Source organism: Lytechinus pictus, chromosome 3 (genome assembly GCF_037042905.1).
Source record: "Lytechinus pictus isolate F3 Inbred chromosome 3, Lp3.0, whole genome shotgun sequence".
Classification (NCBI taxonomy): Eukaryota; Metazoa; Echinodermata; class Echinoidea; order Temnopleuroida; family Toxopneustidae; genus Lytechinus; species Lytechinus pictus.
In genome coordinates this window covers 42,652,042-42,672,480 of record NC_087247.1, presented here as the reverse complement: position 1 = coordinate 42,672,480, position 20,439 = coordinate 42,652,042, and the positions used below count along the sequence as shown (strand labels likewise).

Sequence of the window (20,439 nt, the reverse complement as noted above, 5' to 3'; positions counted from 1 at the left end):
GAATTTTCACTATCTGCTTAAGCCTGTCATCTCTTACATGTACTTCAAACTTATGTTCTTTTCTGCAAATCAGAAAAAGTAAGGGCTGATCCCGGGGGGGGGGGGGGGGGGGGGGGGGCACTCAGTATATAATGCATAGTGGGTATGTGCCGCGGAGGGGACCCCCATTTTTACACTCAAATTTCCGTTCCAAGGCATAGCATTTTTGTCTTATTGAGAAAAAGAACAAAGAAAGCCGCTCCAAAGCATAGCATTTTCTTCTTATCGAGAAAAAAAGAAAGAAATCCGCTCCAAAGCTTCGCATATCTTCCGTTACGCCGTTCCGGCCGTATTGATCTGCTACAACGAGCTGAAGTTTTGGTGAAAAGCGGCCGCAGAGCGCTGTCCGACCATCGCATCTGCGCTAGCGCACCCGGCCCCCATGCCGGCGGGCTATAGCTGCATGCACGTATGCCCGTTCCATAGGGATGAATACGCAATCACACGCAGGCGACCCGTTCCAAGGACCCCTGTTTTCACAAACATTTGTCGTTCCAAAGCCTGTTCCGAGGACCCTCCTTTTTACAATAAGCCCACTCCAAGGCCCCCGTTTTTGTCTCGCCCGCGGCACATACCGACTACTTTTTTGGTCGAGTGAACCCCCCCCACCCCCCGAGGGGCTGATTTCTTGGATTTCCTTATTTTTCTGATTTGCAGAAAAAGAGAGTCAGAAGGAAGATGGCAGAAAAAGGATTAGTATCCCTGAAAAAAATGTACAGAATGACAATCTCATAATACACAAATTGAAATCAGCTCTCTTCTGTCCTTTAACAAAAACAGAAGAAAAATCACATAAGAAATACCAGCATTACATCATCAGACTTCCTCTGATATTGCCAGGCCTCTGAGGAATGGGCAATGCCAAAGTTGAAGCTAGTTGATACAAATAATTCAAAGAAAACAGTCTACTTTAAAAACTCTTGACAACATTTATCAGTACTACTGTCACAAGAACAACATTTCTTATCAAGTAAATTATGTTAAAACATTGATTCAGCATAGGACCAGAACATAAAGATTTGTGATGTATTGAAAATATAAAAGAACCACTCTGATTGGATCTTTGTCAGTGTTTGATCAAAGTGTGCATGCAACAATGATTTTAATTGGTCATTGGCATTTAGTATTTGCAAACCTGTATGTTACAGAGTCCAGGAGCCTTGTTCCAGAAACTCTGCCATTATAACTACAGTGGAAACCTTGATTTTGATTAGCTGTACAATTCGGACTACATAAACTCTCTCCATGGTTGCTGTACCTCACACTCACATATTTAGCCTTTTCTGCACAATGAATCAAATTTTATGGCTTTCATCTTCATATTACCTGATATAAACTAGATCAACTTGCCATGTGAACCCAGTTAAGTATTTGTCACACATATTCATGGATTTATTTGTCACACTCTTTAATATTACACAGCTGTCAATATTAAGTCTTTGATGATCATCTTGCCTAACCATAACTAGTTTGGCATATTGATTCTAATGGCTCATGTCTTCATGCTGCTTGATGTGATAGTTCAGATCAACTTGCCGTGTGAACTGAGCCGAGCATTTGTCACACTCTAGATACTGTCCATGAACACTGACCATATGAACCATCAGGTCACCTTGCCTGGAATATTCAGCTTTACATTCTGTGCATTCCAACAGACATGAGGTGTTTGTGGAGAGCACATGTTTTCTTGCTTCCATCATATTCTGGAAGTCCCTGCCACAGAACTGACATTTGTACACCACGTTGGACACATTGTAGGAACTACCAGCCTTTTTTGAGGAAACGCATGTATGCTCCTCAATCTCATACGTGTCCCCAAAGCACTGCTGACATGCATTGCACTGGAAACGAGATCTTACATCCAGGTGGGTCCGAGCATGTTTGCTCAAGTCTTTGGGTGGTATGTCTTGCTTCCCACACTTCATGCAGACATCGTAATTACGATGGGCATGTTTCAATGGATGTACAGTTTGAACTGTTGGTGCTTCTTGTTTCGAACAACCACCCTTGGATCTGGTCACACGATAAAAATCTGGTCTTGATCCTGATGGTTTATGAGACCTTTTCGGTGCATCTTGGGATGCTTTGAAGTCATACTTAAGAGTGGCAGATGCCTTTGCATCGGTAGTGGGTTTTTCTGTGAGCAATGATTTACTGTATGTCCTAGTAGAAGGCTTTATAACTGGACTATCCTTTTTCTTAGATGGAGGGGAATTTTTAACTGAGGTATGGGGCAAATTCTGAAATTTGGAGTCCAAATTCACCACTGAGGTCTTTTGGGCTATTCTAACTGTGGATTCTCCTCCATATTCATCATGAGTCAAAATATGACAGGTTAGATCTGAGGGGTTAGCAAACTCTGTCTTACATATGCTGCACTTCAGTGCACTACCTCGTCTTCTTTTGTTACAGTCAATACATACCCTTTTATCCTTGCTTGCAATTAGACAGAAGCACTTTTTGCAATAAGATGCTTCCTTATGAACTCTATCCATGTGAGCAGTAATGGACGACTTCAGATAGAAGATCTTAAAGCAGATATAGCAATGCCAAGGATCAGTGTCCGTATGTGTTATTTCATGCTTAGCACATAGGTATTCAAACTCAAATGTCTTTTTACAATGCTTGCATTTGAATCCCTCACTGATTTTTGCTCTTTTGTTACCAGAATGATGTTCATTAGAACTTGATGACCCTCTTTTTCTCTTCCTAGATTCTGTAGATCCTAAGTGTTCCTGTATATGCATAGCACAATCTACTTTCTTCTCAAAATGTTCGTAGCACACATTACACTGGAAGAGTTTCTCGCATTTTTTCTTCCCCCTAATTGTACTTTTATGACTATTAAAAAGGAACCATGATCGGAAAGACTCGTTACATTTTATGCAATAAAAGATGAGATGAATGGCCTCTTCCTTTGGCAGTATTCTAATTTCCTCCCCTCTGTACTTCATACTGGTTGTGTTGTGTGTCATGTGCATATGTCTCTTAGCTTTAAACATGCTAGTGAAAGTGCCATGACATCTGGGACAGACATAAACTGAAGATTCACTCTTTGTTTTTCTACTATCTTTCAGATTTTCATCTTTGAGATTTTTCTTTTTAGTCTTTTGATTGTTCAGTTCTTCTTTGACTTGAAACTTTTGATTTTTTACATCTTTTTTCCCCTGCCCATGCCTCCTTGATGAGGGCAATACTGTATCACAAATTTTACCCTTGATGTCAGGTTTTATATCTTGCTGTTTTGGATATTCTTTCTTAACAGATGTAAATTCCAGCTTCCTACGCTCTTTTTCAGGAGTAGAGGGATCTACTTTCTCCTTCTGAATCCTAGAGACATCACTAAGCACCTTCTTATTTGGACTCTTCTTCATTTTCCTCTTCCAGTAGCAGCGCTTCATATGTTTTTTAAGACCTTTCATATTTTGATACGAGGTGTTGCAATACTTACACATGATACGTGTGACTTTTGGGTGACTGACAAGGTGTTTTTCTAGTAACTTCTTCTTGTCAAATGACTGAAAACAAAGGTGACAATTAAAGACTGGATTATCAAGTGTGTGCTTTTTTACTGACTTTCCACTGGGTGTTTTATTCTCCTGTAGGCTTTTTATCAAAGTGTTGGATAAGCATGATCTCAGCTTGCTCCTGGTAACTGAAGATCTTATAGTCTGCTCTGCCTCTCTAGTCAGAATGTTATCATCCATACAACCAGAAGCAAGAGAGACACCACTGTCCTGAAGAGGTTTATGGTCAGAAGCAACTCCACACTGCTCCAAGGGTACATCGATCTCGCTCCCTATTGGCGGCACAGACTCGGCTGTATCAAACACTGCAACAAAAACAAATATTATTCTACATCGTTATCAATACCATTTAATTGTCTAACATTTATTTCTATCTTTAAGAAGTCAAGGACTGTAAAATATTTTGCAAAGTGCAGTCATAACAATTTAAAAAATGAAATGCATGTTTATAACTGAAATATAATAACCAAAATAATTAATTCAATTAAAATGAAGGTGTATCCAATATGATGTCATGTCCTCACTTTCCCTTTTCTTATTACATGAAATTGTAATTTGTTAATATTTGCATGAAAGTGTGTAAAAACATGTCTCCCTTGTAACATAATAAGTTTCAACAATCATTATTTTACACAGTAAATCAGAAGTCAACCTATTTGAACTTTCTATAAGGAGGAATTGGATAAATATAATGAATCTTTTTAAAAAGTTAAAAGGAAAGATGGCACTATCAGCTCACCCACTGCATATTCATGAGAACATACATGAAACTGTTTCACTATTATAATGCAAAACTTTGTTGTCATATCTTCATGATACCTCATTCAATTTTGTTGAACTCTCAGTGTTTTATTCGTCTCTGCTAAAATCACATAATTTTCAGCCCAGAGTACCCCTTTAAGCTTTATAATTATAATGGTATAAAATTTGTCAAAATTAGATTAATCGACTTGATTTAGTGCAGGCATTGTCAGATTCAAAGAACAGAAAGAAAGCAGGATTTTGATTTTTGTAGTTTGCTCTAGCATGAGATGTACAGTATGTAATGTGCAAGGTCTTCTCAGAGAAAGAAATTGTCTTGAATCATTATTGCTTGTATCTCTTTCAGGTATATTTCACATCTTTATACTTTGACATAAGGTAGAGAAAGAAATACTCTAAGATTCAAGAGTTTATTTCCTAAATTAGAATTTTAAGATTATTAAGGGTTATTACCTTGCCATTGATTATGGATTTTGAGCTGGGTGGTCACATATCATAGATAACAGAGGGACATAACTCACTTTTAGCTAAATTGAGATTAGAGTAAAAAAATAATACCATAAAGCCTTAACTCAAGTCAAAACTTTCTTTATTGACTATCAGCAAATTTACATCTAAATATATTCAGCTAATATAAAGTTATTAAACATAAATTTTTCTTAAAACCATTTTTTATTAGTTAAGACCTTTTGCTTGTCAACCCTTGATAGTGTCTTACACATACCTTCAGTGTCAACCCTGGATTCTGGAATCATCTCTGAAGCTATAGGAATAATTCCAATTGGTACAAGACTATTGTCTTGACTGGAGGTAGGGACCGGAATCACCGGATCCACTGGAGTTATACCAACTGGTACAAGACTATTGCCTTGTCCGGAGGCCCGGACCAAATTTGTTGGAGTTATTTGAACTGTTTCAGAGTTGGCATCGACAGTATCTTGTCTTATAGTCAGGTCTGTATCAATTTAATTTGAAATGAGAAAAGAAAAATCACAATGGAGAAGGAAAAGTGCAAGGATCATTGCATATTATGTTACAAAACCAAATTATCAGGTTATTATAAAAATAAAACAAAGTGGTTGGTGAACCACGAGTCTCACCCTAGATCCTCAACATCATAAACAATACACATGGGCATTTTCACGGTAACTGACATTACACAGCACAATGTTTTCACACCTTTCATTGTGTGTATCTCTAAAATAACAAATGATGGGAGTTTGCTTTTGATAGAGTTAATAAAGTGAACCTTGCTGTATACTCTGATACTAAGTTTTCCTATGTAACCACATTTTTTTACGCATCAGCAAGCAAAAATGTGTCGGTAACTGACATTACGCAAAAGGACATGCAATTTCAGGGTGTTCAGTGAAATTGAAATATCTCATGTCCCTGAGTAGATAGAGTAATAATTTGAATATGTAAATATACCTCCGTTACTAGGTTAAGATGTGTCAAAATATTAAACAATTCGTTTTTGTCTTTTGGGGGCTATGATAATTTTTCCACAACCATGCTGGTAACTGACATTACGGTAACTGACATTACACTTAATTTGCCATAGAGATAACACATGGAAGTCAAATGTGTGGAATCATTGCATTGTATCTTCTGTGCAGGGCTTCACATGAAAGTGAGCTTGATGTGGAAGTATACCCGAGTTTCTAGGAACATTTCAATGAAAAAACTTTTTCTTTTTCTTAGTTCCTTTCTTTGATTTGAACATTTTTATCATAACTTGTCGGTAACTGACAATACACATTAACATTTACCAGTGCTATATGATTTTCAAAGGCATTATTTTCTTGGTATATGTAAGGCTTTTTAAAATCATAAAAGTTTCATAGTACTTCACATTTTTAATTATCAAAAGATAAGAAATGTATGTTTTACTTACTCGGGGGGGGGGGGGGGAGGGGGAGGGGGTCATAGCAGCTACATGTTTTCCTATAGTAATTTAATATTACATTGACTGTACACATGGATTTTTCTGACTATACACCCATAATATATTCATCAGTTTTATATTGACTTTTTAAACCTTTTCCTTCTCCAACCTCCCCCTCCCCTCAAAAAAGGCAAAATGAATAAGGGTCTCCTCCCCTAGGCTACACGTACATCTCCCCCGAATCTCATGCAGCCATGTAGTTTTATTGATTTCTATTCTGGTCAGTGCAAGCAGTGCTTATTCATATCTGTCGGATTTCAATTCTCTTCATAATTTTTTTAATCATTTTCTTTGCTAATTTCTTTTTTAAGCTGTCAACAAAAAATAAACTCCAGCTTCTAAACTGAAACTGAACTATTTGTAAATTAGAAAAAAAAAAGTTTTAGTAGATCTATCCATGCAACATTGATCAGAACTGTCAAATATCACTTTTCATCTATACTTGTACACCAAAAACAAAATTGTATCACACATCCACACTACTAAAAGGTGTATAAAATCCAGGAATTTACTTTTAGCAAGGCAATGCTCAAAAGAATCCTAGAAACTAAAAAAGGGACCCTGGAAATCCCCTTCATCACAATGTTAAGCTTAAAAAATGTTGCAGATTTAGGCAATAGGTTGGGAAAAGTACCCCCTACCCCCCCCCCAAAAAAAAAAAAATTGTCTGATACAAACAATTAGGTACTTGGTAAGTGTATGTACAAAACAATTTCATAGTAGTTTTTTTTTGCACGATGGGAACGCAACTTCCTTCATAATTTCAAATAGTATTCCTTGTGAACTATACCTTTTAAAAGTGAATAGCAAGCTCCTTCTGGTGTGACTTTTAAAGTGAAAGACTTAAATAACAAGTATACAATATTTCTTCACCATAAAATTGACCACATATTTGCATTTCAATATTGGTAACCAACGTTTTATCATGGTAACTGACATTACATCTCTGTAACTGACATTACATTTTCCACTTGGTAACTGACATTACATATATTTAATGGTACCCTATGGCTTCATTGTTAATTGGTAATCTTTAATTTTGGTGTAGAAGGGAGGGGTGTTACCTAGAGAGGAAATCTACCAAGTTTCATATAATATATCCTCTTTTCCAGGAAATGAGAAAAAAAAGTTCATGTTTTCGGTAACTGACATTACATACCATATCACATACTTCATCAATGTTTTTTTATCAGATGAATGAATTACTGGTGTTTCTTTCTGTGGGATTTTAAAAAGTGTTATAATAGCAAGCTAAATCACAGGCAAAAACATCATGATCAAACCTGTTCTTTAAAAATCTGTCAAAACAAAATATGTATCAATATACTATTTTCAACACTAATTTGTATCCATACTTTGGCAGCCATTTTGAAATAAAAAATGGCTGCCAGAGTCGGGAAAAAAATTTGTCTCAGAAACTTCAGGTCTTGTTTTATTAAAAAACATAAAGCATTTGACATGAATATCAACTTGATTTTTTTGCCTCTGTGTCCATCTGTGGTGAAAATGCCCACATGTGGAATTACCCAAGGATCATTTGAACCATTTGTGATCAAAACTGATGTAAAAATAAAGTGGAGCACCTCTGGCAGTCTCGCGATTCAATATAACAGCACTGATGACTTTAAAAACGACTATAGAATAATCATTAACAAAAAACACCGTTCATATGAATAAAATGCTAAATATATTGACTGTAAATGACATTAGACTTGTGCAAGGGGATCAGTGATACTTGATTACCCATATGTCCACATTTCATGAACTATATTCATATTAAACTTTCAAAGTTATGATGAGAATTCAACAAATAACCCAAATATGGCCAAAATCCATTGACCTAAAATGACCTTTGTCATGTGACCTGGGGAGCGTTTCATGAAAGGACTTGTCGGACGTTTTATCCGACAAGTCCTGTTTTATCCGACAGTTGCCATAGTAACAGTGCTTCTTAGCCAATCAACATCAAGGAAAGATGTCAGATCTGACAACTTGTCGGACAAAAATGTTGATGAAACACTCCCCTGAAACTCAGGCAGCATGTTCACTGATACTTGATTGCTCGATCCCTATACTTTCAAAATTTTGACAATTTACAAAAAAAATCTTGGTTAAGATTTTGTTTTGATTCCGCCAACATCATAAAGTTCATTAACTCTAAAAGACCTTTGACCTTATTCATGTGACATGAAACTTGCACAGGATGTTCAGTGATACTAGATTATTTTTATGTCCCACTTTCATAACATAGATCCATAAACTGTATGACAATTTAACAATACCCCCATATGGCCAGAGTTCATTGACCCTAAATGACCTTGGACCTTTGTCATGTGACCTGAAACTCATGCAGGATGTTCAGTAATATGAACTAGGTCCATATACATGTGTACCTTTTAAAGGGGAATGAAACCTTTGGAATAAGTAGACTTGTGTCGAAACAAAAATATCAAAGAAACGGATTAACGAAAGTTTGAGAAAAATCTGACAAACAATAAGAAAGTTATGAGAATTTAAATATTGCAATCACTAATGCTATGGAGATCCTCTCATTGGCAATGCGACAAGGATGTGTGATGTCACATGTGAACAACTTTCCCTTTGATGGACTATTGTCTATAAAATACCCCCAAAATGTCTCTTTTTGCTTTTTCTTATAGTGATACAAACTCTCGAGTGTGCTGCACTCGACCCAGGTGAGGTAAATGGGTACCGGCAAGAAGTAATTCCTCAAAAAGCTGTGTGCACCGAATAGTAGCCTAGCTTAGCCGGGTAATAATAGCAGGGCCCGCTGGGAGAACAGTTTTCGGAACTGAAGTGGCTACCCTGGGTAAATATACCTTTATTATTATTATTTATCCATGATGTGTTCTTTAAAAATCAGTATTACATGCCTAGGGACAGTGATTTTCCGTTTCAAAAAATTGCCTTTTCCGTTTCAGAAAATCTCAAATTCCGTTTCAGCATGTCAGAAAACGGAAATTCCGTTTCCCCATAGACTTTGTACACACGGAAAAGTGACAATTCCGTTTACACATTTACATGCACACTCGCACTGGTCAAAATTTGTATCTGCTACTGTACCAACAACACAATAAAATCCGTTCTAATCAGATCTATGCGGGTGAATGAAATATTCTAACACACCCATTTTGCATGCATACATCCTCACCTTTCATATTATTAGCATTATTTCACGGTGAAATGATATTTCATCGATAATTTTGGGGGTTTTTGGACATCGTTATCATCAGTCATCGTCTTTTCCCAATCCGCCATCTTGGATTTTAAGACCACGATATCGTGCTGTTACATCTTCAAACGTAGAGGGCAGCAACACACAACTGTGTACATGTAGTTGAACGATACATGTGTGCATGTGAAGCCCAACCCGGCCGGCCGCGCCGCGCCGGGTACGGGTACGGTGCGGGGTACAATCGAGTGTGCTGATGTCGAGTGCAGTCACGATGTGTGAATTGTCATGATAGTAGCGAAGTGAGATCGTGTTTTCTGGGGTTTTTTTTGGCCATTTAATATTCTCATTTTGTTGTGATTTTGGAGTAATTTCTGTTGCTATTCTGTGTATTTTGAGGGAAAATACGTTTTCCGTGATTTTCCGTTTGAAATGCCATTTTCCGTTTCAAAAGGCCCTTTCCGTGAATTCCGTCCGTTTTCCGCGATCGCGGAAAATCACTGTCCCTACATGCCCTCCTATAGAAAGAACACATGATCTACTGATAGATGTGATAAAAGAGGCAATTTAAGTGAAATATTATTCTAAAGTAATGGGGAGAGTTGTTCACAAGTGACATCACACATCTTTGTCGCATTGTCAATGTGAGGATCTCCATAGCATTAGTGATTGCAATATTCAAATGCTCATAACCTTCTCATTATTTGTCCGATTTTCGCAAACTTTCGTTGATCTGTTTCTTTTATTTTTCTGTTTTCACACACGCTATCTTGTTCTAAAGGTTTCATTCTCCTTTAAGTTATGATATTTCAAAAACTTAACCTTAGGTTGGAAGAGCCGTGGTGTAGTGGTTCTGACTCTCGCCTTGTAAACAGAGGGTCGTGTGTTCGAATCCCACCGCGGTCTAGCATCCTTTGGCAAGGCGTTAATCCACACTTTGCCACTCTCGACCCAGGTGCTAAATGGGTACCCGGTAGGATGCGAAAGATATTGTATGTTTGATTTTGCCAGCGCCATGATGAGGCTGCGATGAATGCAAGGAATGCTCCCCAGGGAGTGGAAAATGTGCACTTTTCGTGCGGGATTGAAATGAATCCAATGACCGGGGTAATAATATGCTGTAACGCGCTTTGAGCCATTCTTCGAAAAGTGCTTTATAAAAATTGGCTATTATTATTATTATTAATGTTGAAACCGCCACTGTTGAAAAAGCAGCGCCTATAATTTTGCTCTGCTATGCAGGCAAGACAAAAAGGATGGACTTGTCAGTTGTGACTTCATGCAACTTTTTTCTTTGCAACACGAACCTTACCAAACTTAAATCGAATTGAATTGAACTTTTTAAACTCTGGTTTAAATCTGTTGTCTAATTATGTGTCAAAAATGTGGGGAGAGCAAATGTCAATCTTTAAATAATTTTTAATGTATGATTTTCAAAACCGGTATTGGGAAATTCCATTGTTCAGCCTCAAAGCTTTGTTGCCAAATGTGTTGATATATTGTTGACATCTAATGTTCATGATTAGCGTTGCATTTGGATTAACATAGCTTAATCACAGATCTAATGTGTACATCGAACAAACAGTTGAAAATACAATGATTAGCCTACATGTTGTTGTTGTTAAGGTAAGGTGTTACTTACCACTTTCCTTCACAATCTGCTCAGAATCCGTTCCATTTCCAGTGTTTGTATTTGTCTTCTCTTTATCTAAGTCATCACTACCAACCTGGAAACAGTGCAAATATTTTCATTTTGAGCTCAAAATTACAAACTTTCTAAATTCTTTAAACACCCATTTCTTTAATCAACCAGAGGATATGTGAGAAATATACAGCAGTAAGTGATGATTTTTTTTTTCCAAACTAGGGCATTGAACTAGGGTATCTGCAAATAAAAAGCCATCTTAATTTCACACAATACATCTTATAAAATCTTACATAATCTTTCTATGAATATTATGCTTGTTCATTCATTGGCTTTTATTGTCAAAAAGTAACCCGATCATTCATCTAAATTTACATGTCATTAAATGCAACTCATTGTTGATGAAAGAAATACAAACTATTAAACATGTGGGAAATTCTACACAACTATCAATCCTTTTCCGACTTCAAATCCTAATTCATTACAGCAGTTATTTCGAGAGCATCATATTTTTCCATATGAAGAAAAGCATTTCCATGCCCATTCAATAGATCAACAATCAATCAAAATGTCATTTTCAACCAATCAGAAGTGCACATTTCAGACACTACATCTCATTTTGCAACAGGCACCTCATGAATCCTTCCTGTAAGGTCCCAGATATAGAAGGTCAAATGTTTAATTTTATGAAATTCCCCACAAAATACATTTCAAACTGATTTTTATAAACCTTCAAGAATAGAAATTGTGATGAAAACTTTGTTTACTAACCTCCCATCCATCACTGTCAAAGCCATCACTCATCATCTCACTGTTATCTTCAGGTCCTGGATCCACATCATCTTCAGGTCCTGGATCCACATTCTCTTTAGGTCCTGGATCCACATCACATTCAGCTTGAACACCAATCAGATCCCTTTGTTTACTTGGTTCAGGGACAGATGTGTCTTTGTCCTCTGTCCAACCTAGGGCTGCATCCTCAGGAGCGTCAACATCATCTGAAGAGCTTGAGTAAACAGCATTTGCTTCTGATAAAACGGAAGATTCCTCATGAACATTACTTGGGCTAGGAGGGTTAGGATTTGCGAGTTCTTTAACAACTTCACAAACAGCTTTATCGATAGGATCTACAATCTCATTAGGGAGCTTATCTAAGGAAAGCGGGGCATCTGGAAGAGTCTTCACTTGCTCCAGTTGAACATGAGCGATATCAGCAGTCGAGCTTGAGGAAAGAGTATTTGCTTCCGTAAGTTCTGTTAAAATGGAAGATTCATCATGAACATTACTTGGGCTAGGAGGGTTAGGATTTGCTAGTTCTTTATCTTCTTTAACAACTTCGCAAACAGCTTTATTGACAGGATCTGCTACCTCATTAGGAAGCTTATCTAAGGAAGGGAGGGCATCCGAGAGAGTCTTCACTTGCTCCAGTTGAACATGATCTGAACTTGACGAAGGGTCGGTTACCTGTTCTGCTACAACTGTTTCTTTGGGTGTTTGATTTTGAGTAGTACTGGTAGAAGGTTCATCTCCCTTCTCATCATCTTCATCATCACTGATAATAAGAATATCTGTTACAGCAGAAGCAACTTTAGGTTTCTCTTTTCTTGTTTTATCACCTGGGATTACATCGAGTACTATGATGCAGTCATCATCATCGTCATCATCAGAAATAATATGACTCTGATTATTACTTTCATCATCCACATCTATTGGTTCTTCTTTCACTTTGAAATCTACTGGCTCTTGCTTAATGTTTTTGGAAATTGATAATGCTGTTTTCTCTTTGGCTCGTTCAGTCTGTTGATCATTCTGCTTCTCAACAGGATGGTCTGCTCCACATGCAGATGATGAACAAACACTCTGTTTCTCAACACAAGTACTAGTTACTGGTAGTTGATAATTCTGCTTATCAGAAGAAGGATCAGCTGATTGGATGTACTTTTGCCTCTCATCTTGAGGACCCATCTTTGCTTGGGGATGAGCCATATCATCTAGAGAAGGGCTTGCTGACTGCTGAAAATCACTGACATGCTCAAGCTGTGGAGAGGTACTGGGTGTCTGTTTGAGTTGACCACACAAGTCTTCAGAACTTGGTCCCTCCAGGACAATTTTCGTTGCAGACTACAAAGAGAAAAAAGAATAAAATACACTTGAAATCAGAAGCACACCAAGTATAGTGATTTGAATCACTGACCAACTTCATATTTCCAAACATACAAATAACTTGTCAGAAATTAACTTTGTAGTATTAATAAAGCTCTAGGCTTTAATAGGACAAATTATAATTTGTTAACAAAACAACAGAATAGCCTGGTGGTTAAGTCGCTGGTTCCGATTTTTTTCTGACTTACATGTATGATTTTCATTACAGATCGAGCATGCCATCTTTAACACATATATAAGACTAATGCCGAAAATTTGTTTACAAATTATAATTTCTCCTATTAAAGCCTCTTTATTTACTATCTATTGTCCACGATGGGCTGCATTTGCATGTTAATGAGTCAGAAAGAAGAGGATCGAGGGTATATGAATTCCAGTTCATCTGACTTAGCCGTGAACCAGAATAGCCTGGTGGTTAAGTCGCTGCCCGGCAAACAGTAGAGGCAGGTTCGAATCCCTCTGGTTCCAATTTTTCTGACTTAAGATTTTCATTACAGATCCAGCATGCGATCTTTAACACATAATGCCAGTAATGCCAAAAATTTGTTTACAAAATTAAAAATCGTACATTCACAACTTGTAACACAACAATGTAAAACATTATTTCAAAAGAATATCAAAGAAAGATAAAATGAAGCAAAAACACATTTTTAAAGGGGCAATCGGGGCCAAACATTAATTTATGTAACCAAGAGTATTAAAATGCTGGAAACTTCATCAAAATCTGATAAGAAGTAACAAAGTCATGCGATTCAATATAGCAGCAGTGCTGACTTTGAAAATTACTATAAAATAATCATTCACAAAAACACCATTCATATAATGATACAATACTACGTTCATTGACATTTGACCTTGATCATGTGACCTAAAACTTGTCAGTGATACTTGATTACCCCTATAAGTTATGACAGCAATCGAATAAATACCTTTAAAATTACCAAAGTTCAATGAACTTAAATGACCTTTGACTTTGGTTATGTGACCTGAAACTCGCACAAGATGTTCAGTGATACTTGGTTACTCTTATGTCCACGTTTTATGAACTAGACCAATAACACTTACAGAGATATGATGGTAATTCAACAAATACCCCCAACATGTCCAAAGTTCATTGACCTTAAATGACCTTGGTCATGTGACCTGAAACTCGGACGGGATGTTCAAAGATACTTGATTACTCTTATGGCCAAGTTTCATGAATTTGATCCATAAACTATCAAAGTTATGATGGTAATTCAACAGATACCCCATTATGGCCAAAGTTCAATGACCTTTGACGTTGGTCATGTAACCTGAAATTCACACAGGATGTTCAGTGATACTTGATTAACCTTATGTCCAAGTTTCATGTATTTTCTAAGTTATGATGACATTTCAAAAACTTCACCTTAGGTTAAGATTTTGATGTTGATTCCCCAACATGGTCTAAGTTCATTGACCCTAAATGACCTTTGACCTTGGCCATGTGACCTGAAACTCAGGCAGAATGTTCAGTAATACTTGATTAACCTTATGGCCAAGTTTCATGAACAAGGTCCATATACTTTTAAGTTATGCTGTCATTTCAAAACCTTAACCTTAGGTTAAGATTTGGTGTTGAAGCCGCCGCCGCCGCCGTCGGAAAAGCGGCGCCTATAGTCTCACTTTGCTATGCAGGTGAGACAAAAACCGGACCCCCCTTAATTTTCTGTTGATAAGTCTTTTTTTTGCTTGCGTCCCCCCTAGATTCAGGTTGACCCCCCTAAAATTTTTGTGGTCCCCCTAAAATTTTGGTTGATAACTTTTTTTTTTCAGGTGGACCCCCCCCTAAATTTTTTGGTTTCCGCCACCAATGAAAGGGGGGAGGGTACACATGTAAAAGCAGCATTTTACATTAAAAATTTTGATAATGGCTCTCAAGGGGGTGGGTAGGATGTGCCCCCCCCCTTGGATCCTCCACTGGTCATGTACAGGGCATGCATTTGAATTGGGGGGTGTAACTAACTTCTGGTGTCAAGGGGGCACAGCCAGCCCGTGCCCCCCCCCCTTTGAGAGGCATAATCAAAATTTGTATATGTAAAAATGCTGTTAAAACTTAAAACAAAAGTGTGCCCCCCCCCCCCCCCCCCCCCCCTTTGAAAGTGAGGACCTTTTTTTGGCTTGTAAGATTTTTTCGTAGAAGGAATGTACTTCATTTTTGGTTGAAAACTTTTTTTTGCTTGTCAAATTTTTCCTCGGAAAATGTGCCCCCCCCTGGAAAATCCTAGATCCACCCCTGGTGTCAATACTTTATTTGAAAAGAGATATACCCCCTTCCATCCCTGATGTAACCCATTTGCTGTCAAAAAAATATACTGTATTTGAAGACGGGGATAACATACCCCCTTTGGCTTCACACCTGATGATTACACATGACTTATTGTATACATGCACACACACACACCCCACGTGCAGTACATGTTCTACCGGTGACCACTGCACTAGCTAGAGACACACAGATCTCGACCCATTCATTTCAATTCACTGCACAAGTTGAATGCGACATTTGTTATTCATTACAGGTACAAATTGTATACAAATAATGCATGCAGCCGAGTGCGTTAGTGAAAATGCAGAGCACGCAAGTTTTTTTTTTGATAGGTGCCGCACTTTGCACGAGCCGCTGGCGGCGAGTGCCCAGTGTGCACCATCTGAAGAAACCAAGCTTTCTCTGCATTTACTTTTACGCACGACAGAGCAAGTGCATTATTTGTTTTATAAAATAGCAACACAGAAACAAATTCTTGAAAAGTTAAAGTACAGTTTTGTTGGACTTCTCCCGGGACTTCTACCGCACTGGTTTGCTTGAGCGTGCAATGTCAATTTTCGTTGCGCACATTTTGCACTGCCGTGCAGTGCACCAAAAAAGTTGGATGTCATGTGACGCGTATTGGCCAATCGCGATGCTTGAAATAATACACCTATTTTATAATTATTTATATCAAACAATTTCTAAAGGGTCATTATTAATGCCAGTTCATCCTCGCTCTAACTCAAGAAAAATTAGGACTCATTAGTCCGACATTGCCTTGAGTTTCATCTTTGAGGGCGATATGCGACACATTTGTGAAGTCAGAAAATTACCATCGCCCAAAGAAAAAACCTTCCTGAATTCATACATCAGCGTCAAGAAAACGTCGCCTGAAAAATAAAAGATAAATAAAGGCCGAACAGAAATTGATAATATTCATGAATTATGCAAACAAAAAATCACTTTAAAAAACACAATTTTGCTCACCCATTTCATATTTCCAGTATCAAAAGAACTTTTGAACTCGAAATCATGCTCGCAAAGAAAGAAATTTGATGTTTCATCGAATAGCGATGATATGACATTATGAGAGAGAAAATAAAACCCGGAAGTCAGATCCCGCGAAACTTGATATTTTCAAGATGGCGACTTTTTTTGGGATGTACGAGTGACAAGATCGTCTCTGTAAAATGGATTATTATGGACCTAAAAGTACATGATGTAAGTTTTAAATGTAATAATTTCGTATACCATAAAACTTATTTCCCTTAAATACCTTTCAATTTTTTTTTAAGTATGAGATTTTGTCAAAATTATGTAATTGATCTCGCCAATTTAACACGGTGACAGATACGAGTGTTGTAATCTTGAACCGGCTGTGATAGCTACTCTAAGTCTAACTTAGACAGCTGGCAGCCGTCTGTTTTGAGTTTTTTTTTAATTTTTTTATTTCTCCTCGTACACAGACGGCTCGCTATCGTGTAACCCATAGAGCGCCGGCCGGCGCCCAGGAGCTCACCGTGTATTTACCCATACTCACAGGACAAGGGTAGATTATGGTCAAAATATCTAGCAAGATAAATTGTGAAAACATAAATTATGCACTTACCACAATTATATGGATGAAGGTCTTTCGAGTGGTAGAATCCTGACATCGAGGCACAGACTGGAACCTCAAAAAGCGAAAAGTTCTCTCCTACCCCAGTCTCGATCGGCCGATTGAGACAGGGGTAGGAGAGAACTTTTCGGTCCGTCCATAAAGTTGGGGAAGTACAATAGGAAACAAGATGGCGGCGTGAACATCGGGCAAGTCTCTTCCGTCTTTTCACAATATTTTTCTCATTTTTTTGATGAATTCTTGTTTAAAAATAAACCGAGAGCGTAGAAATGTCGGAAATGAAGTTTTATCCCATGTACATGATTTAGGGCTAGATCTTTTAGAAGGAAAGTAGAAATCTCGGGGGCGAAAGTTTCAGGTTTTTCAGCAGTACGTGGAGATGAAAGGGAAGGAATACCTTGCTTCATTGAGAGTAAGCATACGTTAGTAAAAGATTTTTACTCTCTAGAAGCCTCCTGGCTACACTACACTACGCTCCACCTACCGACACTCATTCAATTTCAATGAACAAGGTTATGACAAGGCTCGACATTAGCGGTGGCCCAGGGCCACCAGAAATTCACCTCGGGCAACCATTATTGAAAAAATATTAAGTTTTGGTGGCCCGAATCGGGCAACCAATAATTCTCAGAATAGCGCAATTTTTCTCCCCATTTTGCACGCATTTATCAACTTTCTACAGTTCAAATTGCAAGCCAGTTCGTCATGCGCCCTTTTTGTTGATCTACACACAAACACACACACAAAGTTGGCCTACCGCTATAGCATTAAGTAGCTTTTATCCAACCGGCCGCGCCGGCCGGCTGGCTTGAGCTTTGCATATGCTTGAAGCAGCTGTGCGCGCGTTAGCAGCCTATTCAGACTCAGGGAGCTGCAATACGAAATGTTGCTGCCAAGAAATCTTCCACAGAACTGTGAAAATCCAAGTCAAAGTCACATTTTACACCAATGAAATGCCCTTCTACAGACCTTTTTGCTAAAATCTGGTGTATCCTGATTATTTGCAAGCATTAAAAAGAGGAATCATGACCTCTCTTTTGACTCAAAAAGACCGATTTCCAAATGAAAATAATACACATAAAAACACATAGGTGAGTACATCACAGTCCCACATGTGCATTTGTATGTATGTTGTTACTTGGTTTCTTTCGAAGCTGTGTCTTTTCCGGTCTTTTCTAGCCAAAAATAAACAGACAGTTACTTTCATTCTTTCTTGTTTATAAATGACTTCTTAAACAACTCTTGAGAAAGTAAATACTTTGGGAAGGCATTTCATTAATATGAAATGTGAATTTTTCCAACATTTTGGCAAATTTAGGGAAGGAATTTTCTTACACTTTTTTTTGCCCTTTTATTATTTTCTTTCATTTTTTTTTGACAGTGGTTAAACCATTTATACCCATTTATTCATTTTTAATGTTTTTCTTTATATTTTTCGGGCCACCAAACTTTAATATCGGGCCACCAAAAAAAATTATTTGAAGGTTTTGGTGGCCCGAACGGGCCACCACCAAAAAAAGTTAATGTGGAGCCTTGGTTATGATATAACCTTGTTCTCAGTTATATTTCCATGTGTGGCAAAATACGGATGGCAATGTTTGGCTTATTTTCTCTTTTTCTTTGGGACAAATGCTTGATTTTTTTACACTGACAGTTTCCATTACACCTATTCGTCATACAACTTGGCCCTTAAGTAAATTTGATTCTTTAAATTATTTTTTTCTTGATTAAAAATAGAGATAAAAAATGAAAATTTTCTTGCCATATTATTTTCCACCAATAGAGGGCGTACACAAAAATATGCCCAAAATTCAAGTTTTTGAGCGCTCTAGTGAATACAAAAATTATTCCCAAGTTACTAATGAAAAATAAATTGCAACTGTACGGAAATGAGTAATTTTGGTCCCAAAAGTGACATTTTAATCATTTTTTAAAATGTGTGCTCTGTACAGCATTGGCATGCCATAGTCCAACCTGTAGATTCCCCCGGCCATAGTCCAACCTGTAGATTCCCCACAAGCAGTGAACAAGTGCCTACCGGGTAGGTGCACTCATTCAATGAACAAGGGGCCGATTGCACGAAAGGGTCTTTGCAAGAACCGTCTTTCGTGTCGCCCATTTATTATGATGCGCCATGTGAAACGCATTTTAAATAAATTACCTGCAAACACATTTTATTCATCCGTTAAAGTAAACAAAATCTTTGTTTATAAAATAATGTGATATATCATAAAATCGTATACAAATTGATTTAAATGCTAGCTAACGAATTTAATTTGTTTATCCTACATTTCAGAAATATCCCGCATACAGCTTATCATAAAAGATGGGCGACACCAAAGATGGTCCTTGGAAAGACCCTTTCGTGCAATCGGCCCCTGGTTATGATATAACCTTGTTCTCTGTTGTTGTATCTCCATGTGTGGCAAAATAAGGGTGGCAATGTTTGGCTCATTTTCTCTTTTTCTTTGGTACAAATGCTTGATTTTTGGCAAAATCGTGATATAGGCCCCGCTCGAGAAAAACTTGTAATCGATCATACCTCAATATCTAGGTTGCTAACTTCAGCTCACTATATATACTCGTGATATAGGCCCCGCTACTGTGTTGAATGGTTAAGAATGTCCGTTCGCGGGGCCTGTTTCACGAGTATAATACTATAATCGTTATATAGGCCCCGCACTACGGCACTTCAGACACTCCAACACAGTAGCGGGGCCTATATCACGAGTATATTATTAAGCTTGCATCCTAAGATAATCGCGAAACTGGCCCCGTCCAATGCGCTTTTCCCAGCATTCGCACGTGCGTGGGGCTCGGATGACGGCTATTACTATACTCGTTATCGAGGCCCCTTGCACTGTTATATCATGGAAAATAACGTGGTCGTGGGGCTTGTTTCCCCGGCCGGTGAGAATTATCATGGGCGGCGCTGGAGGGGGGGGGGGGGGCAGGGCCTCCAATTTATTTTCCAAATAAACAAGGAGAGAGAACAATAAAAATGTGTATGTATTTCCTTTACTTCTTCAGAAATTTATTTGTCAATTTACTTGTATATTAATATAGTTATTAACTTATTTATCAATCTATATTTCTATTGATTAATTAATGTATTTTATTCATCATTTAATCTATTTGTTTTCAGTTTTTTTCTTTTGTGATATAGAGAGTCAGAGGTATCATTCATTTCAATCTATTTTAATTGATTAATTAATCATTTAATTTATTTGTTTTCAGTTTTTTTTTCTTTTGTGATATAGAGAGTAAGATGT

The 20,439-nt window shown here is 37.6% G+C and overlaps 1 protein-coding gene across 1 annotated transcript; it reads right to left on the bottom strand.

Annotated features, from left to right (window-relative positions):
• Positions 1–209: 209 nt before the first annotated feature.
• Positions 210–19,286, bottom strand: LOC129257197 (uncharacterized). The gene is made up of 5 exons (XM_064095980.1): positions 19,206–19,286; positions 11,886–13,235; positions 11,112–11,196; positions 5,053–5,283; positions 210–3,871 (listed from the first exon to the last, which is right to left on the bottom strand). The coding sequence occupies exons 1-5, from the start codon at positions 19,284–19,286 to the stop codon at positions 1,524–1,526; spliced, it is 4,095 nt and encodes a 1,364-aa protein (XP_063952050.1). The 3' UTR covers positions 210–1,523.
• Between the last annotated feature and the right edge of the window lie 1,153 nt (positions 19,287–20,439).

Bases quoted from the DNA above. Each gene is read 5' to 3' on its own strand.
- LOC129257197 (XM_064095980.1), bottom strand. From the start codon at position 19,286: ATGGGCGACACGAAAGACGGTTCTTGCAAAGACCCTTTCGTGCAATCG. The intron at 13,236-19,205 runs GTAGGCACTTGT...TTCTCTTTGTAG, and splicing joins TGAATGAGTGCACCTACCCG to TCTGCAACGAAAATTGTCCT. The intron at 5,284-11,111 runs GTAAGTAACACC...AAATTGATACAG, and splicing joins GCAGATTGTGAAGGAAAGTG to ACCTGACTATAAGACAAGAT.